The 21647-nt window shown below is 43.0% G+C and overlaps 1 protein-coding gene across 1 annotated transcript in view; it reads right to left on the reverse strand.

Annotated features, from left to right (window-relative positions):
* Positions 1-6866: 6866 nt before the first annotated feature.
* The window catches only part of ZCCHC8 (zinc finger CCHC-type containing 8), a 27626-nt gene continuing 12845 nt past the window's right edge, over positions 6867-21647 (reverse strand). Inside the window, exons 5-14 of the mRNA XM_069081726.1 lie at positions 21455-21532; positions 19653-19756; positions 19458-19523; positions 18659-18719; positions 18100-18242; positions 17776-17918; positions 14504-14622; positions 13398-13484; positions 11671-11791; positions 6867-8308 (exon numbers count right to left, since the gene is read on the reverse strand). Of these exons, the coding sequence (XP_068937827.1) occupies positions 7506-8308; positions 11671-11791; positions 13398-13484; positions 14504-14622; positions 17776-17918; positions 18100-18242; positions 18659-18719; positions 19458-19523; positions 19653-19756; positions 21455-21532 (1725 nt within the window). The 3' untranslated portion in view covers positions 6867-7505. The remainder of the gene's footprint in view (positions 8309-11670; positions 11792-13397; positions 13485-14503; positions 14623-17775; positions 17919-18099; positions 18243-18658; positions 18720-19457; positions 19524-19652; positions 19757-21454; positions 21533-21647) is intronic.

The raw sequence follows: 21647 nt of genomic DNA on the forward strand, positions 1-21647 counted from the left end.
TCTCTCTGTCTCTCTCTCTCTCTCTGTCTCTCTCTCTGTCTCTCTCTGTCTCTGTCTCTCTCTCTCTGTCTCTCTCTCTGTCTCTCTCTCTCTGTCTCTCTCTCTGTCTCTCTCTCTCCTTCCCTCCCTCTCTCCTTCCCTCTCCCTCCCTCCCTCCCTCCCTCCTTCCCTTTCTCTCTCTCCCTCCCCCTCTCCCTGTCTTTGTCTCTCTTCACACACACACACACACACACACACACACACACACACACACAGTACACACAGTAGTTGAAGGTAATACAGATATTAGCAGCTGGGGAGACTGAGAAAAGTGTCTTATAGAAAGTAGAATTTGAGCTGAAACTTGAAGGAAGCCAGGGAAACTAGGAGTTAGAGATAAGGAGGCAGAGTGTTCCAAGATGAGGGCAGCTAGTGCAGGAGCACAGAGATGAGAAATGGGGTGTCATATTTGAGGCACTGCAAGTAGACCAATATTGGAAGAAAGGCCGGCCTGGAGGACAGTAAAGTACAGGAAGGTTGTGTGCCCTCTTCTTTTTAGTTTTAGGAACACAGCTCTCTCCTGGTTTGCCTCTGACGTATCTGACCATTCCTTTGCTGGATCCTCTTCCAGATCACACCCTCTAACTCTAGGTTAGAACCTCAGGTTCTGTCCTGGACCCTCTTCTTTTCTCCTCTATCCTACAATTTGGTGATCTCATCAGCTTCCATTGATTTAATGACCATCTCTATGCTGATGATTCTCAAATCTAATTTTCCTGCCCCAAACTCTCCACCTCTCCAACTGCCTCTCAGACATCTTGAGCTGGATGTCCAGTAGACATCTCAGACTCAGCAAGTCCAAAGACTCTTTTTACACCTTACTCCCTGATATGTATTCTTTGATCCAGTGACACTGGTCTCATGGCTGTTCCACCAACAAAGGTATCCCTCTCTCAGCTCCCAGCATTTTCTCTGACTGTCCCCCATCCCTGGAAGGCTCTCCTTCCTCCTCCTCTCTCCCTACTCCCTGGTTTCCTTTAGGTCCTTCTTCATAGAAATGATAATTGAACCCACAGGAAACTGATGAAATCAGTGAAAAAGTACAGAGCAAAAAGAAGGAATGAAGATCACCAGTGTCAGAGGCTATAGTGGTCAAGGATTCTCAGGACAGAGAAAAAGCCATTAGATCTGAAATTTAGGAAATCACTGGTAACTTTCAAGAGAGTAGTTTCAATTGAGTTATGAAACAGGAAGCCAGACTTCACAGACTTTTAGAAATGAATGAAATGAGACGTTGAGGTACTTAGTGTAGATGTCTTTCTCAAGGAGTTTCGACATAAAGAGAAGAGATGTATCTGGTGGAGATGAATGGACCAAGGATGGGTCAATCAATGATCATTTTAAGGATGAAGGAGACATGGGAATGTTTGTAGGTTGGAGGGAAGGAGCCAGTAGATAGGGAAAGACTGTAAAGCATGGTTGGAATAGTGAAGGAAATTTGTTGAAGAAGTCAGGATGAGGGGGGATCAGCGTGTGTGTGGAGGCTACCTCTTTCACCTGAAAGTGGAAATAGTGCAGAAGACATCTGAGTGATGTGAGATAAAGCTAGCAGGGGGGATTCTCAGTAAATCATCTCATTTTTTTCAGTGGAGTAAGAGACACAGTCCTTAGTTGAGAAGGAGAGACGGGGAACCATTGGAAGCTTGAAGTTTGAGAAGGTAAAGAGTAGCCACTATGGAGAGTGAGATGGCAAATCAGAGAAAAGACAGAGTGTTTGCCCACTTGAAATTAGCTTTCCTCCAGTGTATGAATAGGAGGGAAGGAGGAAGCTGATGGGAAAAAATCCCGGACTGGGGCTCGACAAGGTGTGAATGGCAAGGGAAGATGGTGGAGACTAGTGTAGAGTTGAAATGGTTCACCAAGGAGTAAGACAGAAAAGGAGGAGAGTATAACCCATGTAGGGATGACAGTCTGGAAAAGACCTGAGGAGTGGAGGTAACTGTGGTCATGAGGATGAAGGAGTCATAAGGCACAGGGAATGTTGGGATGATAAAAGATTATGATCAGATAAAGGAATTTCTGAGTTCACCAACATGGAACAGTTGTAGGTGATGCCAAGGTCAAGGGCATGACCATTTCTGAGGTGAATTGAAAGAGTAGGTCATGGGACTTGAGTAGACTGAGGAAAAAGGAAGTTAGGATCTTTGAGGGAGGGGTATCAATATGTAGGTTGAAGTCCCCTAAGATGACAGCAAGAGATGGGGAGGAAAGAAATATTATGCGGCATGCATAGATTGTTAAAGACCAGCGACTTGAGGCGAGTGATGTCTTGACTTGCAAGTGAATTGGATTTAAGTGAGGCAGGTCTGTGCAAAGTCATCAGCCTCACTCTCTCCTCCAGATTCATCTGAAGTCCAGTGGCAAGTCATAGGTCAGGATGACTGGTGACAGCCCCAGATGCAACGGGAGACGTTGGCTTTTTTAAGCTAAGGTCTTTCCCAGATCTGTTTATCTGAGGCAATACCCATTAAGTGATTAAAGGCTAGGTAAGAATTCAGCATGCTTTGAACATATTGACGGAAGGAACATGTCCTGGGGTGGGGAGGGGTCTATAAATAACCTCCACCAGAATCAGGATTCAGTGATAAAAAAAGAAAAAAGAGACCAGGGGAAGGTCATGGGAAACAAGGACCTTTCCAGTTACCCCACCATGACCAGTAGGTTAGGAAGTATCAAACAAAATGTAGCCAGTGCTAAAAATGGTAGCCAGGGAAGTAGCATCATCAAGAGAGAACCATGTCTCAATGAGGGCTAAAAGATGGAAGGAGGAAGAAAGATTTAAGATGAAAGGAAGTTTGTTAATTATAGAGCAGCAGGTTTTCCAGAGGGCAGAGTGGAAGGGGCAGACAGATCTATAGTGGGAAATGGGGAGGGGGAAAGAGCTGAGGTCGAGAGGCCTGAGGGAGTGGTGGGACAAGGATGCAAGTGGGTTTTGTACATTTGTTATTAAGGGTTCAGGATCACTGGGATGGGGGGGGGGTGTATAAAGGGATGGGAGTATGCTAATCACTGAGCAGAGTGCAGACAGAATTATCAGTGGTTGGAGAAAAGTTCTTTGAGGAAACCACAAGATTAGACTGTTTGAAGTCTTTCCTTGAGAATCAGTCTCCCGGCAAATAATGTGTTCTGTGAAACCTAAGGAGCCCCCAGGAAGAGGGAGAGAAGTATGGAACTCATTCAGGAAGCAAGGGTTCCTTGCTTGTTCTGGAAATCTTGGGGTACAAAAGAAGGAAGAAATCTTATCTTGCAGGGCTGTCCCAAGGTGGAGGTGGTCTTGGGGCAGGGTCCTGCTATGCTGGGAGGTGGTCAGTGCTCCCTCTACTCCACGAGTAGCATGGGTCTGGGAAAGCAGGGTTCTGCAAGAGGCACTAAGTTGGGGCCCGAGAGACAAGTTAATTATTCTGATGTGAACCTATTTCACTTGTAATTCAACCACTAAACATGTGAGAGTTAAGTGCGGAGCTTGGGGAGTTAAAGGGGGAAGAGAAGGATAAAAGACTTTGTAATGGCAAAATAAATTGCTTAGCATAGACACAGTTTTGGAGACCCTGAAAGCACTTTAATATTCCCTATTGGTTAATGCATTGTAGTTTCACATCAGCAATTATCAGGTAAAAGGACAGATTCCATGAAGGAAATGGAGGAATTTGGTGGATAGAACACTGGACTTGGGAATCCAAAAGGCCTGGATTCAAATCACACCTCAAACACTTACTAGCTGTGTGATCATAGGCAAAATCATTTGGGTTCTTTCTCAACTCTCAGCTCCCTTTTTTATAAAATGGAGGCACCTAGTTTGCAAGGTTCTTGCCAGGATCAACTAAGATAAAAAGTATATACGGTACTTGACAAATCTTAAAGCCTTCTTCCTCATCCGTCAGGAAGCTTCTAGCTGAGCACAGACATTGTACAATTTAAGGAAACTCAAGATTACTTTGTATTCCCATAGGGGAGTGCCTGTCTTACCACCTCCATACTTCTACAGGTAAATGACATAATGCTCTCTATTTGAATAACCTGTATTATAAGTTACCTTCCTTTTGACCCAAGGCAAAGATTAGAAACAAATCTCCACCTGTTTCAGACTCTTCCATGATGCACAAGGTTCCTTCTTGGTTACTACCCAGTACTTCTCACACCTAGCAACCAATCATCACACAGACAAGTTTGAACAGCCTTGGATTGTTACACCCATGAGACACCCCATGCCCTGGTGACACACACAACAGCTGTAAAAATTGGGGGCAGCTTCTCTCCCATTAATTAGGTTGGCCCAAATGGGACCATTCGTTGTTTTTAAACGTCATGGAGCTAGACCCTTAGAGATGTTCCTGAATGCTACCTACATTCCAGTTAAACCAGCCCCACCTTTTCTCCAAACCTAGCAGCCCATCTCCTTTGTTATAATCTAATCTGGAGCACCATCCCTTCTCACCTTCACTATTCTGATCTCTTTCTTCCTTTGAAGCTCAGCTTAGGGCCACCTCCTCCAGGAAGCCTTCCCGATCCCCTTAGTTCTCTCAACTTGCTTTACATCTACTTAGCTTTTTTGTGTTGTATCCTCTCATGGGATACAGGTGCCTTGGAGGCAGCCAGTTTTTTTTATCTTTGGATTCCTTAGCACCTGGCAGTCAGAAACCCAAATGCTATGCTAGCTACTTTTAGGTACACAGTTAGTCAGTCTCTCCATAATCCCATTTGGGTTTTTCTCGGCAAAGATGCTGGTGTGGTTTGTCATTTCCTTCTCCAGTTCACTTTACAGATGGGGAAACTGAGGCAAACAGGGTTAAGTGACTTACCCAGGGTTACCTAGCTAGTAAGTGCCTGAGGCCAACAAACTAGGGTCTTCCTGACTCTAGGCCCTGCACTCTAGGCACTATGGCGCCACCTAACTGTACCTCTAAAAATAGAGGTTATGCTGGGGTGGGATAGGATGGAGGGAAATAAGTCTTTCACAACATGACTATTATACAAGTGTTTTGCATAACTATACATGTATAACCTATATTGAATTGCTTGCCTTCTCAATGAGGATGGGTGGGGAGGGAAGAAGGGAGAGAATTTGGAACTCAAAGTTTTAAAAACAAATGTTAAAAAATTGTTTTTACATGCAACTGGGAAACAAGCTATACAGGCAATGGGGTATAGAAATATATCTTTCCCTACAAGAAAACAGAAGGGAAGGGGGATAAGAAAAGGCAGGGTGGTGATAAAAGGGAGGGTAGACTGAGGGAAGGGGTAATCAGAATACATGGCAACTTGGGGTGGGGGGGAAGGGGAGAGATGAGGAGAAAATTTGAAACTCAAAATCTTGTGGAAATGAATGTTGAGAACTAAAAGTAAATTACTAGAAAAAAATTAAAAGAGGCTATAGTCTCTAAAAGCCATTAAATTTGTCCTTATGCAAGTTCCTTTCCCCCAAGCAAAATGAATTTTGCTTTAATATCTATAGAAGAATAAACTTGGTTACTGTAACCCGCACAGTGAATCCCTCAAAAGGGATGCCCATCAATTGGGGAATGGCTGAACAAGTTGTGGTATGTGATTGTGATGGAGTACTACTGTGCTATAAGAAATGACAAGCAGGCCATGGTTTCAGAAAACCTGGGAAGAATTATACAAACTGACGCTGAGTGAAGTGAGCAGAGCCAGAACATTGTACACAGAAACAGCATTATAAGGATGATCAACTGTGAAAGACATAGCTATTCTGAGCAATACAAAGATTCAAGACAATCCTGAAAGACCTATGACGAGAAATGCTATCTACTCCAAAGCAGGAACCGGCAGGAGTCTGAATGCACATCGAAGCATACTTTTTTGCTTTCTTTTTCTTTGGGTTTTTTTTTTTGGTCTGTTTTCTTTTGCAACATGACTAATATGGAAATGTTTTGCATGATTTCATATGCATAATCTATATCAAACTGCCTGCCTTCTCAAGGGGAGGGAGAGAATTTGGAGCTCAAAGTTTTAAAAAACGAATGTTTAAAATTTTTTTAAACATATAATTGAGAAAAAAATGAATCACTCAAAAGAAAGTTCTACCCCCTCTGCTGGCATAGCAGCAGAATGACACTAATGAAGACCTTTAAATCATTCTAAGGCTAACTCAAGCTTTCCCAAGGACTTAAGCAATTCTCATGGCCTTTGGGAAGTGGAAGGATATTATACAGCTCTCCAGAGCTTTTCCCAAGGGAAAAAGAATATCCATGACTTTCTGGTTATAGAGCAAAAATGGCCTTTGACATTCAAGGCCATTTCCCAGAGAATGACAGAGTCGGTATAATTTCATTTACCAAGGGTAGATACAAACTTTTAAAATTATCTTATTTTCCTTTGGTTTATATTTGCATGTTTCAACCGAAGAAATGGTTCAAATCTGGACCACTCTCCCTTTTGTATACTGGCCTGGGTCAGTTGGATCCTTTATTTTTTTTAATTGGCCAATTCAAAGGCTTTTATGATGGGTGACTCTGAGAACCCCTCCATCTCAAAGCTTCCTTCCTGGGCCAGTTTCTGTAACACAAGAGCACTCTCTTGTGAGCAGAGTCTAGGAACCTAATTCATCTAAAGAGTAGGATATTTAGGGGTGGCCAGGTAGCACAGCAAGTAAGAGCACCAGCTCCAGCGTTGAGAAGACCTGGAGATCGAATCCTGGGCTCGGACACTTAGCACCCACCCAGAAACACCTGGCCGTGTAACCTTGAGCAAGTTACTTAACCCCAATTGCTTAAAAAAAAAAAAGAGTAGGATATTTACTCATTTTGAAATTTGGCCCACACTACAGGAGCCATGAAGCACTTATGGGTAGTAGAAGCTTAAGAATATTTATATGAAAACTAATTTATTAAACCTCTGTACAGAAGAATGAACACATCTGTGCAGTGAGTTTACATGAAGAATGAGGTTACAAAAAGTAAAAGTGATATTAAAAATTGACCCAGGAAAATCACATATAAAAATACCCAAAATGGTGTCAAAGCCAGTAATTCCTGATTCTCAATTGACTGCCAACGTTGAAATATGAGAAATTTAAAATGGTCAGACCTTTAAAAAATTTATATTATTGTTAAACTTATCTACAAGGACAATTAGCAAAATGTAGAAAGAGAAAACAATGTACAAAGGACAGATTTAAAAACTACCACTCCTGAAACTCACAAGTCAAAAAATGGTATAAACCTTATCAATTAAATGAACTCAGACAGCATTTTTCTTCCCATTTTTTTATCTCAGAAAATGAAAAGCTCAATGAGCAAATCCACAGTCTTTCCCTTCTGAGCGAAACTTGCCTTTGAGCTAGGCCAGGGGTGGCTCACACCGCCATCCAGCTTTGGGTAGCTCCTTTTTAAACATTGAGGAAAAGAACAACAGAGAATCGCCCACATTGTTTATCTCCAAGCAACAGAGAACACAAAGTGAGGATGAAGTTCAGTGTCACTCAGGTTAGCCCCCAAGTTGCTACTCTAAGTTTTTTTATTTTTTTGCTGGTTCCGGGGTGAGTTCTTTAATAAACTTCGTATTCGGAGATAGACGCCGGTAGATTCGGCCATATTCTCAAATTCAAATGGGGTTATTCCTGCTGCAAACTTGCTCATGTCTGGGATAGGGCTGCTTGTCTTGGTGGATGCCGCCGTGCTGGCCACCACTGGGGGCAGCTCACGCCTGCTGCCCTCGCTGCCCTCACAGTCCAAGTCAACAGTGCCATTGTCCAGGTCCCCCTCAGAGTCTGCCTGGGCGGCCTCCTCCTTCTGGGGCTCTTCACAAAGCGTCCCCTCTTCTGAGTCAGGGCTTGGTTTGGAATGCTCAGGGTCACAGACCTGCACACAAGAGTCTGATATGCCAAGTTCAGCTGCTGGCTGCTTTTCAGGCATTTTCTCTTCTGTAACAGGGGTTTCTGGCTCATTCCGGCAGGGGGATGAGGAAACAGAGTTTCCAGTCAAAGGTGTGTCAGCTGGGAGGTCGGAATCACTGTTGGCACTGTCTGCTTGCTCCAGGGCAGCCCAGATCAGCCTCTGCTGTTCCTCCAGTTCTTCCAAGGTCAGAGTGTCTTCATCCATGGATGCAGCTCCACTCCTGGGCTGAGCTGAGTCACTGGGAGTGGGAGGAGGGGTACCCCTGGGGAGAGGAGGTGTAAAGCTTGGTGGGGTACAAGGAGGAGTCCCTTGGGGCAGTGGAGGAGGAGTTCTGATCAAGGGAGATCCAGGAGGCAATGGGGGCTGAAACTGAAATCCTTCACCAGGATGAGAACCATGTGGTATTTCCATATCTAAAAAATAAAACCAAGAGGCTCTTTCAGGAGTTATGATTAACATGTGATGAATATTTGCAAGATATCTCAACTCTATCTAGGAATATATTCATTAGTCAATCACAACTGGGTTGGGATTCCAGGGATCCAACTGCATACCCTGCAAAGACCTCTGGCCTGCCCACTGCTAGTGAAGACTGTAACCTCTCTGTGGCTCAGTCACTGAAAACACTTGTGGCCAAAAAGCTGACTACTGTGTTTTGACAACAAGCCAAGTCTGTGTCTTGGCCCTTGCACTTAACAGGGAGTAATGTACTGCAATGAGAGGGGAGAACACACACACACACGCACACACACACACTCACTCTGATAAATGCACAGGAAATGTAGAAACAAAGTATTCGGACAGATCCAAGGAGGGACTTATAGTTTAGGGGCACAGGGTTGGAAGATCAGGGAAGGTTTCAAGGAGGAAGAAGCATCAGTTCAGTCAGGTGGAAGGTGATTTTGTGTAGTGAGATGAGCTGTGGAGTCAATGAGCTCTCAAGTCAGGCTGCCACACAGAAGCTGATAAAGGCAGGACCCTGAAAGGTGACTGAAAAGACAGGCTGAAGCCAGAGTGCAGAGGGCAATGAGTTCCTGATTCCTTATCGGACAGGTAACTGGAAGTCACCAGAGGATTTTGAGCACGGGAGGGACTGCCAGAGGTGTGCCTCAGGAACATCATTCTGCTGCTGGTGGAGCAGGAAGGGTTAGATGGGGGTGGGCGTTGCTGGAGGAAGACCAGTTAGGAGGTGACTGCAAGCTAAGAAGTAAAGGAGATGGTAAATGAGAGCTTGAATTATGGTGGGAGTGGGAGTATTCAAGATATTGAATCCAAAGATTCTAGGCACAGACTAGAAACATGTGGAGTCAGGACAAGTCAAAGACAGCAGGTTTGGAGCTTGGGTAGCTGAGAAGATGGTGCCACCAAAGGAAATTGTACATATGTGGAACTGTTACTAAATTAAGGAATCTGCTTCTAAAAAGTACTTCTGCTAGGTCAAGGACCAAGGGAGAAAAGACCCCCGTGCATATGAACATTGACAGCAGCACTTTTTGTCAAGGCAGAGAACAGAAATAGGCCCCCATAACTCAGAGAATGACTGAGATGGATGTGAGATGCGCAGAGAAGTCCAGAAAGGAAGAGAACCAGAAGAATGACTTAAGTGAGAGTCACAATAATCAGGTGAGGGCAAACAATTCAGAAAGACCTGAGAACAGCACCCAACTGGAACACCGAGACACTGACAACCACGGGAGCAGCCCGTCCTTCTGGGCAGAGGCGCCAGTGGTCCAGAAGGGCACCGGGCCACGGGCGCCTCTGCTTTACCCAGAAGAGCACCAGGCCACAGGCGCCTCTGCTTTATTTAGAAGGGCACCGGGTCATGGGCTCCTCTGCTTGGTCCAGAAGGGCACCGGGCCACGGGCGCCTCTGCTTGGTCCAGAAGGGCACTGGGCCACGGGCGCCTCTGCTTTACCCAGAAGGGCACCGGGCCACGGGCGCCTCTGCTTTATCCAGAAGGATAAATAATATAAATAATAATACAGGTTATTCACTTGACTACACATCTGTGTTACCAGAGAAAGCTGCTGGTCAGTGGTCAGGGACCAATTTTTAAAAATTCACATAGAGAAGAAAGAAGTACAGGAGGGGCATGAATAGAGCAACTGTGTTACTGCCCTGTCAACTGAACACGTATCTTTAGGGTTAGCCCCCATCTCCAAACAAAGGCTAAACAGTACTGCTTGAAATCATCAAACACGAGTGCCCAGCATTAGTCAGGAGAGCCCCTCCTCTGGCAGACGCTCAGTGGCTCCTGCAGCAGCAGCACCTTCTATATTACAACACTAAGGATCATCACCCCCAAGCCAGAAGGGACTGCAGAAGTCATTTAGTTTCCACACCTCATTTGATGGATGGAGGAAACTGAGGCCCAAGGAGGTGAAGTGGCTGTCACAGGGTGACTGAGGAAGCAAGGAGCAGACCCAGAGACCAGGACTCGAGGTCCTCTTTTGCTGTGGGGACCCGATGCTAATCACAATGATGATATCTGGTTCAAAACTGCACTTTCAAAGTTTCCCAAGTTTTTTTTCTTTTTGGAAGGGCGGAAGGTAGGTCAGTTGGGGTTAAGTGATTTGCCCAAGGTCATATGGATAGTAACTGTTAAGTGTCTGAGGCTGGATTTAAACTCAGGTCCTCCTAACTCCAGGGCTGGTGCTCTATTCACTGCAACACCTAGCCGCCCCCAAGTTTTTTATGAATAAAAAGTGACTCTGCTTGGAAAAGACATGACCACTTCTTAGTTTTGAAAGTTTCTACCATGTCCTATGAGATCCAGTCACCACCTTAGCAGCCCTGATCTCAGAGCCACTGGAGAACATCAAAAACTCACTGGACACTTTATACTAATAAATCTGGACTAATCTGGAAAGAAATTTCAATCACTGCATGAGAGCACTGGTTTCCTTTTCCTTAGAGAATGAACAAATTCTTTCTAGGTATGTGTGAGAGAGGAGGGAGGGAGGGGGAGAGTGAGAGAGAATGAGAGAGGAGAGGAAGAGGGAGGGAGTAGGAGGGAGGAAGAGAAGTGGAGGGAGGGGAGAGAGAGAGGAAGGTAGGAAGGAGAGGGAGAGGGGGGAAGGAGGGAGGGAGAGGGGAAGAGAGGGGGAGAGAAAGAAAGGGAGAGGGGAGAGAGAGCAGGGGGGAGAGAGGGAGGGAAGGGGGGAGGAGAGAGGGAGAGGTGGGTTTTAAAGACCAGATCATCAATGGTTTTGCTAAATTTGTCTTCCCAAATTTTTGTTATAAGGAAGGGCTTAATGGATAGGGAAGGAAATCGTTATATTTGGAAGACTACATATGGGAAGGATCTTAGCAGCTCTCCAGTTCAACCCAAACCTGAAAAGTTGGGGAAGGAAAGAAGGAAAAAGAATGACTTTTGAGGTGGCTAGGTGTTGCAGTGAATAGAGCACCAGCCCTGGAGTCAGGAAGACCTGAGTTCAAATCGGGCCTCAAACACTTAACACTTACTAGCTGTGTGACCATGGGCAAGTCACTTAACCCCAATTGACCTGCCTTCCCCCCTTCCAAAAAGTAAAAAAGAGAGAGAAAAGAATGATTACTTCATCACCGGATCTGATGACTCCCCTCACTGCACACGCTTTGTCACATGGCACTGAGATCACTGAGGAACAACATAGATGTTTGGGGCTAATAACAACAGTCTCTGAAGGGCAGGGCACCTTCGGGGGGAAGTGTTGCAGTTTAACATTTCTTGAGGCATTTCCCTTCAGCTCCATCAAGATTCATTTCTTCTACTTTGAAATGAAATGAGACTCACCAGAGTCAAGGTCCATGTCTGTGGCTGAGGACGTCGCTGGGCTGCTTCCCCTTCTCTGCTTCTTCGGGCTACAAGGGCTATAGTGAGCCGAGGCCCTTTTACTGCCAGACTGGGGACTTGTCTGAAGTCGTGACAGAAGCCAATTATGAGAACAGTATAACACAACCAAGCCCTCTAACCCCAGCCTTTTGCTTACAAAAGCTGGACTTGATTTCTCAGTCACATAAACATCAACATTCAGTAAATGAATGAGGCTAGAACCAAAAAGAAGTAGAAGTGTGCTGGTCTGGTCACCGAGTCTAGGCCAGAGATTCCCAAACTTATTTGGTACCTACCCCTTTAAAAAAATCAAAACAAAACAAAACAAAACAAAAAAAAACCCTCAGTGCCTCCCTGGAAATCTACTTTCTTTAACCCTCTCTTTTAACAGTTTTCTTTTTTAATTTGTGTCATTTTAAAAAAACTATAAAACTATTTAAAAATGATATCTTAAATTTAATAATTTATTATAAATTTGTGAGTCTTTTCCTGCATTGAAATTTAGATGATGTAACACTGTGTCATGTAACTATATAGTATCATTACATGCACATATTCCTATCAAGGCAAGACTTCCCAAAAATGAGCAACATGTTCACCTGCCAACACCCGCCTGTTAAAATCTGTTGGTGGACTTGACCACTGATGAGTTATAACTTTGGTGTGTTTATTTGGAAAATAATGTAATCACTATGACTTTAACTCTGTAACACAATAGATAAAACATGTATTAATGGTTTTTCAAATTTTTCTTCTCTTCATTGCTTATGCTTCCACTGCCCCCTTAATTTTTTGTTGCCGTCCCCCCCTCCTTGCACCCAAGGTTACTACTGCCCTCACATTGTGCCAGCACTCCCCAGGGGATGGCAGTGCCCACTTTGGGAACCTATGATCTAGGGCTAGGCTCTAGCTAGAGTGTATTTTTCTATTGTTTCTTCTTGAACATATATAAAGCAAAAGAAAAAAATGACTGCTTTATAGATATCACAAGAAAAGGCCACAAATTTCCAGAACTTGAATAATCAAATTTCAGGGAGCTGGGATTTCACTGTAAGCACTATCTGTCTTAGTAGATGGTCTTTCTGTGCACCCCACATCCCTGCCAAGTCAGCCCTTGGTAGTAGTCTCTCTCAACCAAACTGCAGCTGAGCCACTGGTGAAAAACAGAGAGCTTTCCCTGGCCCCCACACTAGGCCTGTGAGAGCCAGCACTCTGCTGGCAGGGTTTTAAATCACCTCCAGTCACCTCCATACAAGGAGAAGGCATCAGAGTGAGATGTGGGTAGAAGATTTCTAACACTAGCTAAATATTCTACGATAATCAATAACTCATTTTATGGTACTTAAATGTTTAGAAATTTACAACCTAGTGATAATACCTCAGTATCACAAATCCATGTTTTATGAAGACAGAAACCAGCTCTGGGAAGTCACCGTAGTGATCCAGGATTGAATCCAGACTCTCTCCTTGAACTATGATTGGCTGCTTCTGAAGAAGCAGGCTGAGACCATCTAACCCTGAGAAGACTGGGGAGCCCTGTGAGGGTGGCTCTCAGAGCCCCACAGTAAACATCTGTAAAATGGCCTCATTCCTGCTAATCCAGCACAGGAGCCACTCCTGGAAGGCAGCCTGAGCAAAGTTAGAGGGACCCAGAACAAAAACACATCCAACACAGCAAAGCCACTTACTGCTTGGAAATTAGAAGACAGGTAACTCGCAAAAACCTCCTTTTGCTGAGATGCCTGCATTGGTATAGAACCAAATATCCTCCAGTCCTGAATAAGGAAAAGCAGAAATATTTATTTGGTGAACACTGTTCTGGTGATTAACTTCATGTCATTAGGAAGTAAACAGAAGACTCATATTATCAGACTTTCCCATGTATCAATTTCCCTTGAATGAGCAGTGATGAAGACCAATGGTACTTATAGAATTAATCCCACCAACACACTGTACTTATATGCCAGGAAATGCTTGACATTCTCCTCTGGCAAAAAGAGGTCTATGGACATGGGGAAAATCCAGGCCTTCCTTATCTCACTGCTGCCTCCCTGAAAAAGCCTCCCAAGTGGACTGGCTTCAGTATCCCCTCCCTTCGATGCATCTCACATATTACTACTAACAGGGTAGTGTGTCCTTAACATTGCTTTCCTCATGCTCGAAAATGCATCTATTTCCTTTTGCTTCCAATTCAAACTCTCCTCTAGCTTTCAATCACCTACACAATTTGGTCTTACCAACCTTATCACCCACTGCTCTAAATATGCAACCTGTATTTGGGTAAGGTTAATCTTCCCACTGTCTCACAAGAAACAACATTCTAGCTTCTTTCTTCTTCAGCCACTCAGGGAGCCCATCCTGATACTGACTGGAAGAGAAGGCTTAACATGTTCCATTTTCTGACCAGACCATTTCCCACTTCCTCTGGCAGTGTAGCCTGGCAGCCCACCAAGCCCCACCAAGATCATGACACTGGGGTGGGAATTAGTGCAAACAGGTGACTGGCTTTAACCTGACTCCATACTCCTGCCTACAAGCAATCCACCAGCTGCAGCCTCCCCAGAAGCAAGGACTAAGAATACCCATGCATTGTCTGGGTCGTGCTGCCTCTTGTACTGTTATTAGATCAACTTCTTATTTATCATCATCTCACCAAGTCAGGTTTTTTTGGGGTATACAGATTATGTTCTAAGACATTTAAGATATATCTAACTGTTGCATTAAACTAAAATTTTAACAATATCAAATTTAAACAGAATAATGTCATGCATGAGAGAAGAAGAAACACACTTACATCTGAAATGCCCTTGGGAGTGGATATATTAAAGCCAGGATAATTGACCAATTTAGAGAGATCGTAAGTGACACATTTATTCGGCAGCTCTCCTGCTTCTGTTTCTCCGTCAGCTGCGTCTATTAGAAACCACATATAAGTGTTGTCAGAAGACGGCCTCTAAAAGTCATCCACATACTGTATAGGTACAGAATGCCTCTGCCCTTAGGACAATAAAACTGTTCTGAGAATTATTCTGACCATAATTTTAGGTCAAACTACTCAGCGGGTTCCTTCATATATGGCAATACAATTGCTGACACCTCCAGATCTCTGCTGATCGACACCACTGCGTAGATGAAGCCGACAGGCTCGCCCATGTTACGGCTAGAATGGTTCTAGAACAGTTCTGCCACCAGGCTGGCAGAGATAACAGTAAAAAGAACAACACAGCAGGGGTGGACTCTGCGATTCCCACCTTCTAGTGCCTAAAATAAAGACTTCCTCTTTCTTGGCTTTTCTTATAAAGATTTCACATTGATGCATAAGGCAGAGAACATGAGAGTGAAAGATCATCTAGATAGGACAACCAGCTTAAAAAGAAACGGTAAGCTTGGGTTCTCAAGGCTCATGAGATGTGAAAAGTATTATTATTATTTTTTTAAAGCAATAGGGGTTAAGTAACTTGCTCAAGGTTACACAGCCAGTTATTTTTGTGTGGGTGCCTGTATCTGTATATGTGGGTGAGTATCTGAGGCCGGAACCGATCCCAGGTCTCCTGACATTGGGGCCGGTGCTCCTACTCACTGCACCACTTGGCTGCCCCTAAACAATTGGGGTTAAGTAACTTGCTCAAGGTTACATGGCCAGTTATTTTGTGTGGGTGTTAAGTATCTGAGCCCGGGACTGATCCTAGATCTCCCAACTCTGGGGCCAGCGCTGTGAAAAGCATTATTATTAATAGGCACAAATCCTTTTGTTCCATATAGGCCTGAAAGACATTTAAAATTTACTAAATACATTAAAAACGTATTACCTAGAATGTTTGGGGAATAGAGTACTCTCATTAATAGATTCTTTTTTCCCCAGCCAAATGAAGTTTGTTTTTTTTTTTAACTTCATGCCACTGAAATAATTCTAAATATGTTGATGCCCTTTCCTAACTCAGTATGTGTGTGTGTGTGTGTGTGTGTGTGTGTATATATATAATGTACATACTCAATCTAGGTAACTCCTGATCTGGAAACTCCCCCCCTTCCAGTGTAACAACTCATGTCACTGACCATCTCGAAAGTTACCAGTAATTAAGTAACTTGCCCAGGGTCAGACAGTGTCAGAGGCATGTGGGACTGACTCCAAGGTTCTCTCACTCTCTCTCCTATGTCCCAGACGGCCACCAAAGAAGGTCCCTTCACTTCTGTGCTTCTCATTTTATGACTCACGCAGCAATCATCAGTAATACTGTCTCTCTACAGTTGGGATATTTGAATATATTAATTAAGACTGAGCCGCAGGACCACAAATTCTTGCTCATTTGCTTGGTTCTATGTAACAGGGAAATAAAACACTGACCCTGGTGGGATTCTGCGGCTTCTACCACTGATCTGGGATGAAGCCATGACTCTCTTCCCTAGAACCTTAAGCATCAGTCTCAAGAGTTAGAAGGGACCTCAGACTCCATCTGAGGACCCCTGGTGAGTGGTCACCTGGTCTCTGCTGGGACATTTCCAATGAAGAGAAAGGACACTGTTGCCAGAGGCAGCCTGCACCATTTTGATCAGCAAGTTTTCACTGACAGCTGGCCTCAAATGACCTTTTGGCAGCTTTCCCCTCTGGCTCCTGGCTCTGCCCTCCAGGATCAGAGAGAGATTGGGTCAAAAGCTCCTTTTCTATACCAGGACCCTCCAAATACTTAAAGACAGGGTGTGGGAGTCCCTTACAGAAACCCCATCTCCTCAAGCAAATTTCAGCACTTGCTGTCCTGAAGGAGTAGGACGAGAATTTTAATTGAAGTGGTGAAGTCCTCCCTCCTGGGAAGAGCCCCAGATAACCAGATTAAAAAGCCATGGGAAACCAGGGGTTTGGCCTCAACTTACTTGTGCATTTTCCTTCTATTCCCTTAGTCAATACAGATAAATCTTGCTAGGGGAGAAGCCCAAAATGGGTAGCAATAATGGAAAGTAGCCAGACATAGGAAGAAGAGCCCCCAGCACCACCAGCATCAGAAGACATGGGTTTGAAGCAAAGCTCTCACAGGGGATGCCCCTCTCTGAACCTCGATTTCCTTATCTGTAAAATGGGGATAAATGTAGCATTTGGATTACCTTCCTTCCAGGCTCACTGTGCAGAGAGCCCCCACTAACCTGACCACACTAGGGAAGGCAGCTCAGTAAAGCCCCTGGCTCTGCTGTGCGTACCGGGTGACCATTGTAAGCAAGGACACTGCCCTCACCAGGCCTCATCCATAAACACTGGTCTTTGAGAGACCTCATCTCTTAAGTCATGGAAGATGGCCCATGATCCCAAGCTATGAAAGTGGTCATTCTTGTTATTAGGCTAGAATCCATGATTTGTTCTAGATAACCCATATGCACAGGTGAAAAAGAAACAGAGTGATTCCATTTATTCACAAAGTTTTAGAATGGAAAAACACCCTAGAAACTCTCTAGTCCAATGTTCCTCTTGTGCCAATGAACTAACCATGGCTTTCTACAGGTAAGTGACTTCCCCAGATTTCCAAAATCTTCAGGCCAACAAAGGCAGGCTGCGGCCTTCAGATAAACAGTCTTTTAGGGAAGATAATTTTATTAGTGCAGAGAGGACTAGATGAACAGAATTAAGGCCACCCAAACAACACATCATTACTGGAGAGGCATGCTAACACTGACTGCACCAGGAGTATGCCCACTGCCTGGCACAGTACATGGCACAGAGACAGCACTTAATAAATGCATACTGACTGACAAAAAGGTAACCATCTCTAAAAAGTCATCAGTGAAAGATGTGGGTAACAGGCCCACTACAGAAGTTAGTACTCTGTAACTAACCGAAGGTATGTGTAGATATCCAGCAGACTGGAACCAACATCACCATAGGCCACACTCACTGGAGAGAGCCTGATATGGCTGGATGCCTCGGTAAAATGACTGCCCGGGTCTATTCAGTTCTTGGGGGATGAGGCCCTTTGCCAGTTAGTGAAAGGATTTCTCACCAACCTGCACCCAATGGTCCCATAGTCATTTAGGTGTTAAAGACCATATCTGGCGTACTCTTCAAACTGAAAACATTTCTACCTTTTCCATCGTAGAGAGCAAGGCCTGAATTCTCCAGTTCAGCTTCTTTGAGCCAACCTGGTGGATAACCCAATTGTCGCATGCGATAGATGAATGGTGGAAGGGTCTTGTCAGTTACCCCAAGTGCATCCTGAAGCTCCTCGCTACAGAAAAAAAATACATAAAATGATCTAAAGACTTGGTGGGTTGTTTTTTTTTCATTTTTATATACAAATTCAGTGGTTACTAGATAACACTTGTATATAGCATTTCAATTATTCTGAAGATAATACAGTGAGGAAAAATAATTAACTTCTTTGTAAAAAGTAGAGTAATTAGATATACCTAATAATTCCTGGTTTGAATCTTCCAAATCTTTCTTCAACTTCCTCTGCATGGTACCGCTGCTGGTAATTTTGGTTATTTGCCTCTCCACAGGCTTCCATAAACTCTTTCCTCTTTTCATTTATACGAGCAGCATTCCGAGGCTACGATAAAATGTATTGGAAAAAAATAAGGCTGCATGGTTTAAAAATACAGAAGTTACAGGAAAACAACGATCACAATGACATAGGTTGAGAAAATAAATGTTTTCTCTGGACAAAACACTGTGCAGATTTTTGAGGCAGAAAATTTAAAAAGGAGAGGGAAGAGAGGGAAGAAGGTGATTTTGCTCTTTTGTAACTGTAGTATAACTTTATCATAAAACTGTCAGATTCCTTAAAGACTGTTTCTAAATTTTAATGCTTACACAACATTTAGTTCACCTGAGATACTCAAATAGATTAGACTAGCCAAAACTTTGATTTCATGAAATGTAACTGAGTATTCCTCAGCTTCTACAAAAATACTGAAAATATAAGAAACTGGATGGTCAGAGAGATGTAATATAAAGGAAATTTACCATTGGACAGTCTTTCATTTGATGTTCTTCAGAACCACAATTGAAACAGTGAGCCTTTGGTCTATAGGTTCAAAAAGAAAAGAGAGGGTCATAATGTAAATGACACAACAAAAAAGCAAAATCAGTTGTAGTGTGTTGTCAACAATATCTTTGTGCAGCACAGAAACAAGAACAAACTCACCAGAAAGAGCACAATATAAGATATTAGAGCTAGAAAGGCCCTTGGAGATTATCTAATCCAATTGCCTCACATTACAGATTTCAAGGAAACAGGCCCAAAGGGCAAAGGGACTTGCTCAAGATCACACAATGTGATGGCAATCTTCAAAAACAAATATTTAAATTAATGTTAAGATGCACAGCATTTTGCAATGGTCTAAGGACTAAGAATTCAGGGGCTCTTTCTTTGCTTTCTATCTGAGGCTCTGGATAGGTTGGAGAAGATCAACAAAAGAATATACAAGGTATCCTTTCCCAAATTCAGTTTAAATAACCTAGAAAAAAGTAGGTCAAAGAGCAGATGGCTCCTATTGTTTAAAGTACTAAGATAAAAGGAAAAAGCCATAAGCCCGCCCTCCCTCCCAAGTAATTAGGTATGAAACAATTCCAACAATCAATGTATGTCTCTGTGTTTTAAGTATTGAGAGTAGCATTCACCTCACCTTCGATCCCCCTAGCATCTACTTTCTCAGTTAAGACTCAATCAGCCACTTATTACCCAGAACACAACTGATAAGTATTGATATGTATCTTTCAAGCCAAGGTACATCAAAAATTAAGAACAGCTCTCAACACAAACCTTTTTGCCTTTACTTGTATTTCTTGCCCTTCTAGAGAAACAATCTGGCTGAAGACTTGCTGGTACCTTTAGTGGATTTTATTAAGGAATAGTTATACGGTGGATATTTTTTATTTCTAAATCAAAGGTGCACGTAACGCAGAAGTAAGTAATGCAAGTTGTATAAACCTTTCTTCATTTCACTGAGTAGGATACTTGGGTATTTCCCATCCTTCAGTAAGCTGAGGGTTTTCGTTTAGTAGAGGTTGCCCCAATTTATCAAGGCAAAAATTGGTAAAATATAGGACACTTCCTACAACCTGTGGAAAAACAAGTCAGAAAATAGTGCTATTTAAGTAAAAATTGTAAGTAAAAAAAAAATTGTTAGATAAATTAACAACATAGGAATACTAAAACGAACTTTTAAAAATGCATTTTATGGGGCGGCCAGGTAGCACAGCAAGTAAGAGCACTGGCTGCAGTGTTGAGAAGACCTGGAGATCGAATCCCGGGCTCAGACACTTAGCACCCACCCAGAAACACCTGGCCGTGTAACCTTGAGCAAGTTACTTAACCCCGATTGCTTTAAAAAGAAAAAAAATGCATTTTATTTTCTCTAACAGGCCCAGAAGTCCTTGTCCTATTTAGTGAACCAGATCTCGCTATATAATTGAAAGCTGATGTCCAGATTTCCCCGCTTTCTGGGGAGGTGCTGTTTCAAAGCTCTTCTTATGGGTACCCATGGGTAGAGAAGCAGTGAACCTCAGGGTGGGAAGTATCATCTTAGAGATTCAGATTGGTATAATTTCCTATCACTGCAGGAAACCCTTCAATCAGGTCACTCATAGGGAGTCATCAACCTTCTCCTTCCAGTGACACTGATCTCACCACCACTTCATGAAGCATCCCTTTCTACTTCTGGTCAGCCCTTTTACTCTTACTATTATTATGACAATGTTTTTTCCTTATGAGAATGAATCCTGCCTTACTCTAAGCTCTGCCTGAAGTCCTAGCTCTATCTTCAGGAGCAATACAGCATGCCTTTATTGTCTATATTGCAGAACACAAAAGCCTTTCAAATATCTGATGATCGCTACCATCCTTCCTTGGGTCTATCCCCAAGTCTTCTCCAAAACAAACAACTCCAATTATTTCCATGCACGTCAGGATCCCCATGCCCACTGCCCCTTAGCTGTACGTCTCTAGATGCCACTCTAGTTGGTTAATGTCATTCTCAAAACTTGGCACAAAGAAATGAATAAAATATTCCAACTGCAGTCTGTACAGTGCATTGTATAATGGAACTGTAACTCCCTATGATCTGGACATTAGAATCTCATTGGTTTTCTTAAGTAATCATGTCACATTGGACAAAGCAAGCTCTGATTTAGGTTCCAATCAAGTAAAGTCAACAGATATTTTCCTATGAACTGTTCTTGCCTATGTCTATACTGGTGCACTTAACTTTTGACAACCTGAAGGTGGTGATTATATCTATTCTTACTAGATGTCACTATGCTAACCTGACATTCTAGTCTGAATCTTGATTGCATCAATTTACTGTTTCACGTCAACTGCAATTTCAAAAGGTGCACTTTAATATGTATTCATCGAGTCATTAATCTAGCCAAAAAAGGTCCTCTCAGGGCTTCTTAAACTGTGAGTTAAGACCCCAGACGAGGTGGAAACCCACAGTTCAAGAAGTGCTGAAGAGGTTGTGAGTGGAAAAGTTTAAGAAGCCCTGCAGTTCTAAATGATGCCTGTACAACAGTAAAATCTAGTATAATCAGTAGCTCCCTTATCTAAAGGATATAGTTTAAAATTAATTAGGTATCTAGTATATCTCCTTTTCAAAGTATAAAATCTTTGGAAAATATTAAGATACTTTTAAAATCATTTTATGAAATCTGAGTCACATAACTATCAAAAAATATTATTATATTAAATTCCACATGACTAAGAGAAAAACACAACTGCAAAAAAATGAAATAAAATATAAGATACCTAGAATAACTTACACTAAAAGCGTCCTTAATTTTTTTTACTGCTTTTGATCTCTTCACTTTACGGTCCTCTTCTAACACAATGCTGGAAGGCTAATACAGAGAGAAAAAAAAGACCTCACAATAAGGTGCCTGATTTTAATGAGTACCAGATTCTAAGATGTGTTAGAAGACATTCTTTATGTTATATATTCAAAACATACCATTG

This window comes from Petaurus breviceps, unplaced genomic scaffold, assembly GCF_028583685.1.
Source record: "Petaurus breviceps papuanus isolate PSGF00001 unplaced genomic scaffold, PetGlider_PUasm1.0 99, whole genome shotgun sequence".
In the NCBI taxonomy this organism is placed as follows: Eukaryota; Metazoa; Chordata; class Mammalia; order Diprotodontia; family Petauridae; genus Petaurus; species Petaurus breviceps.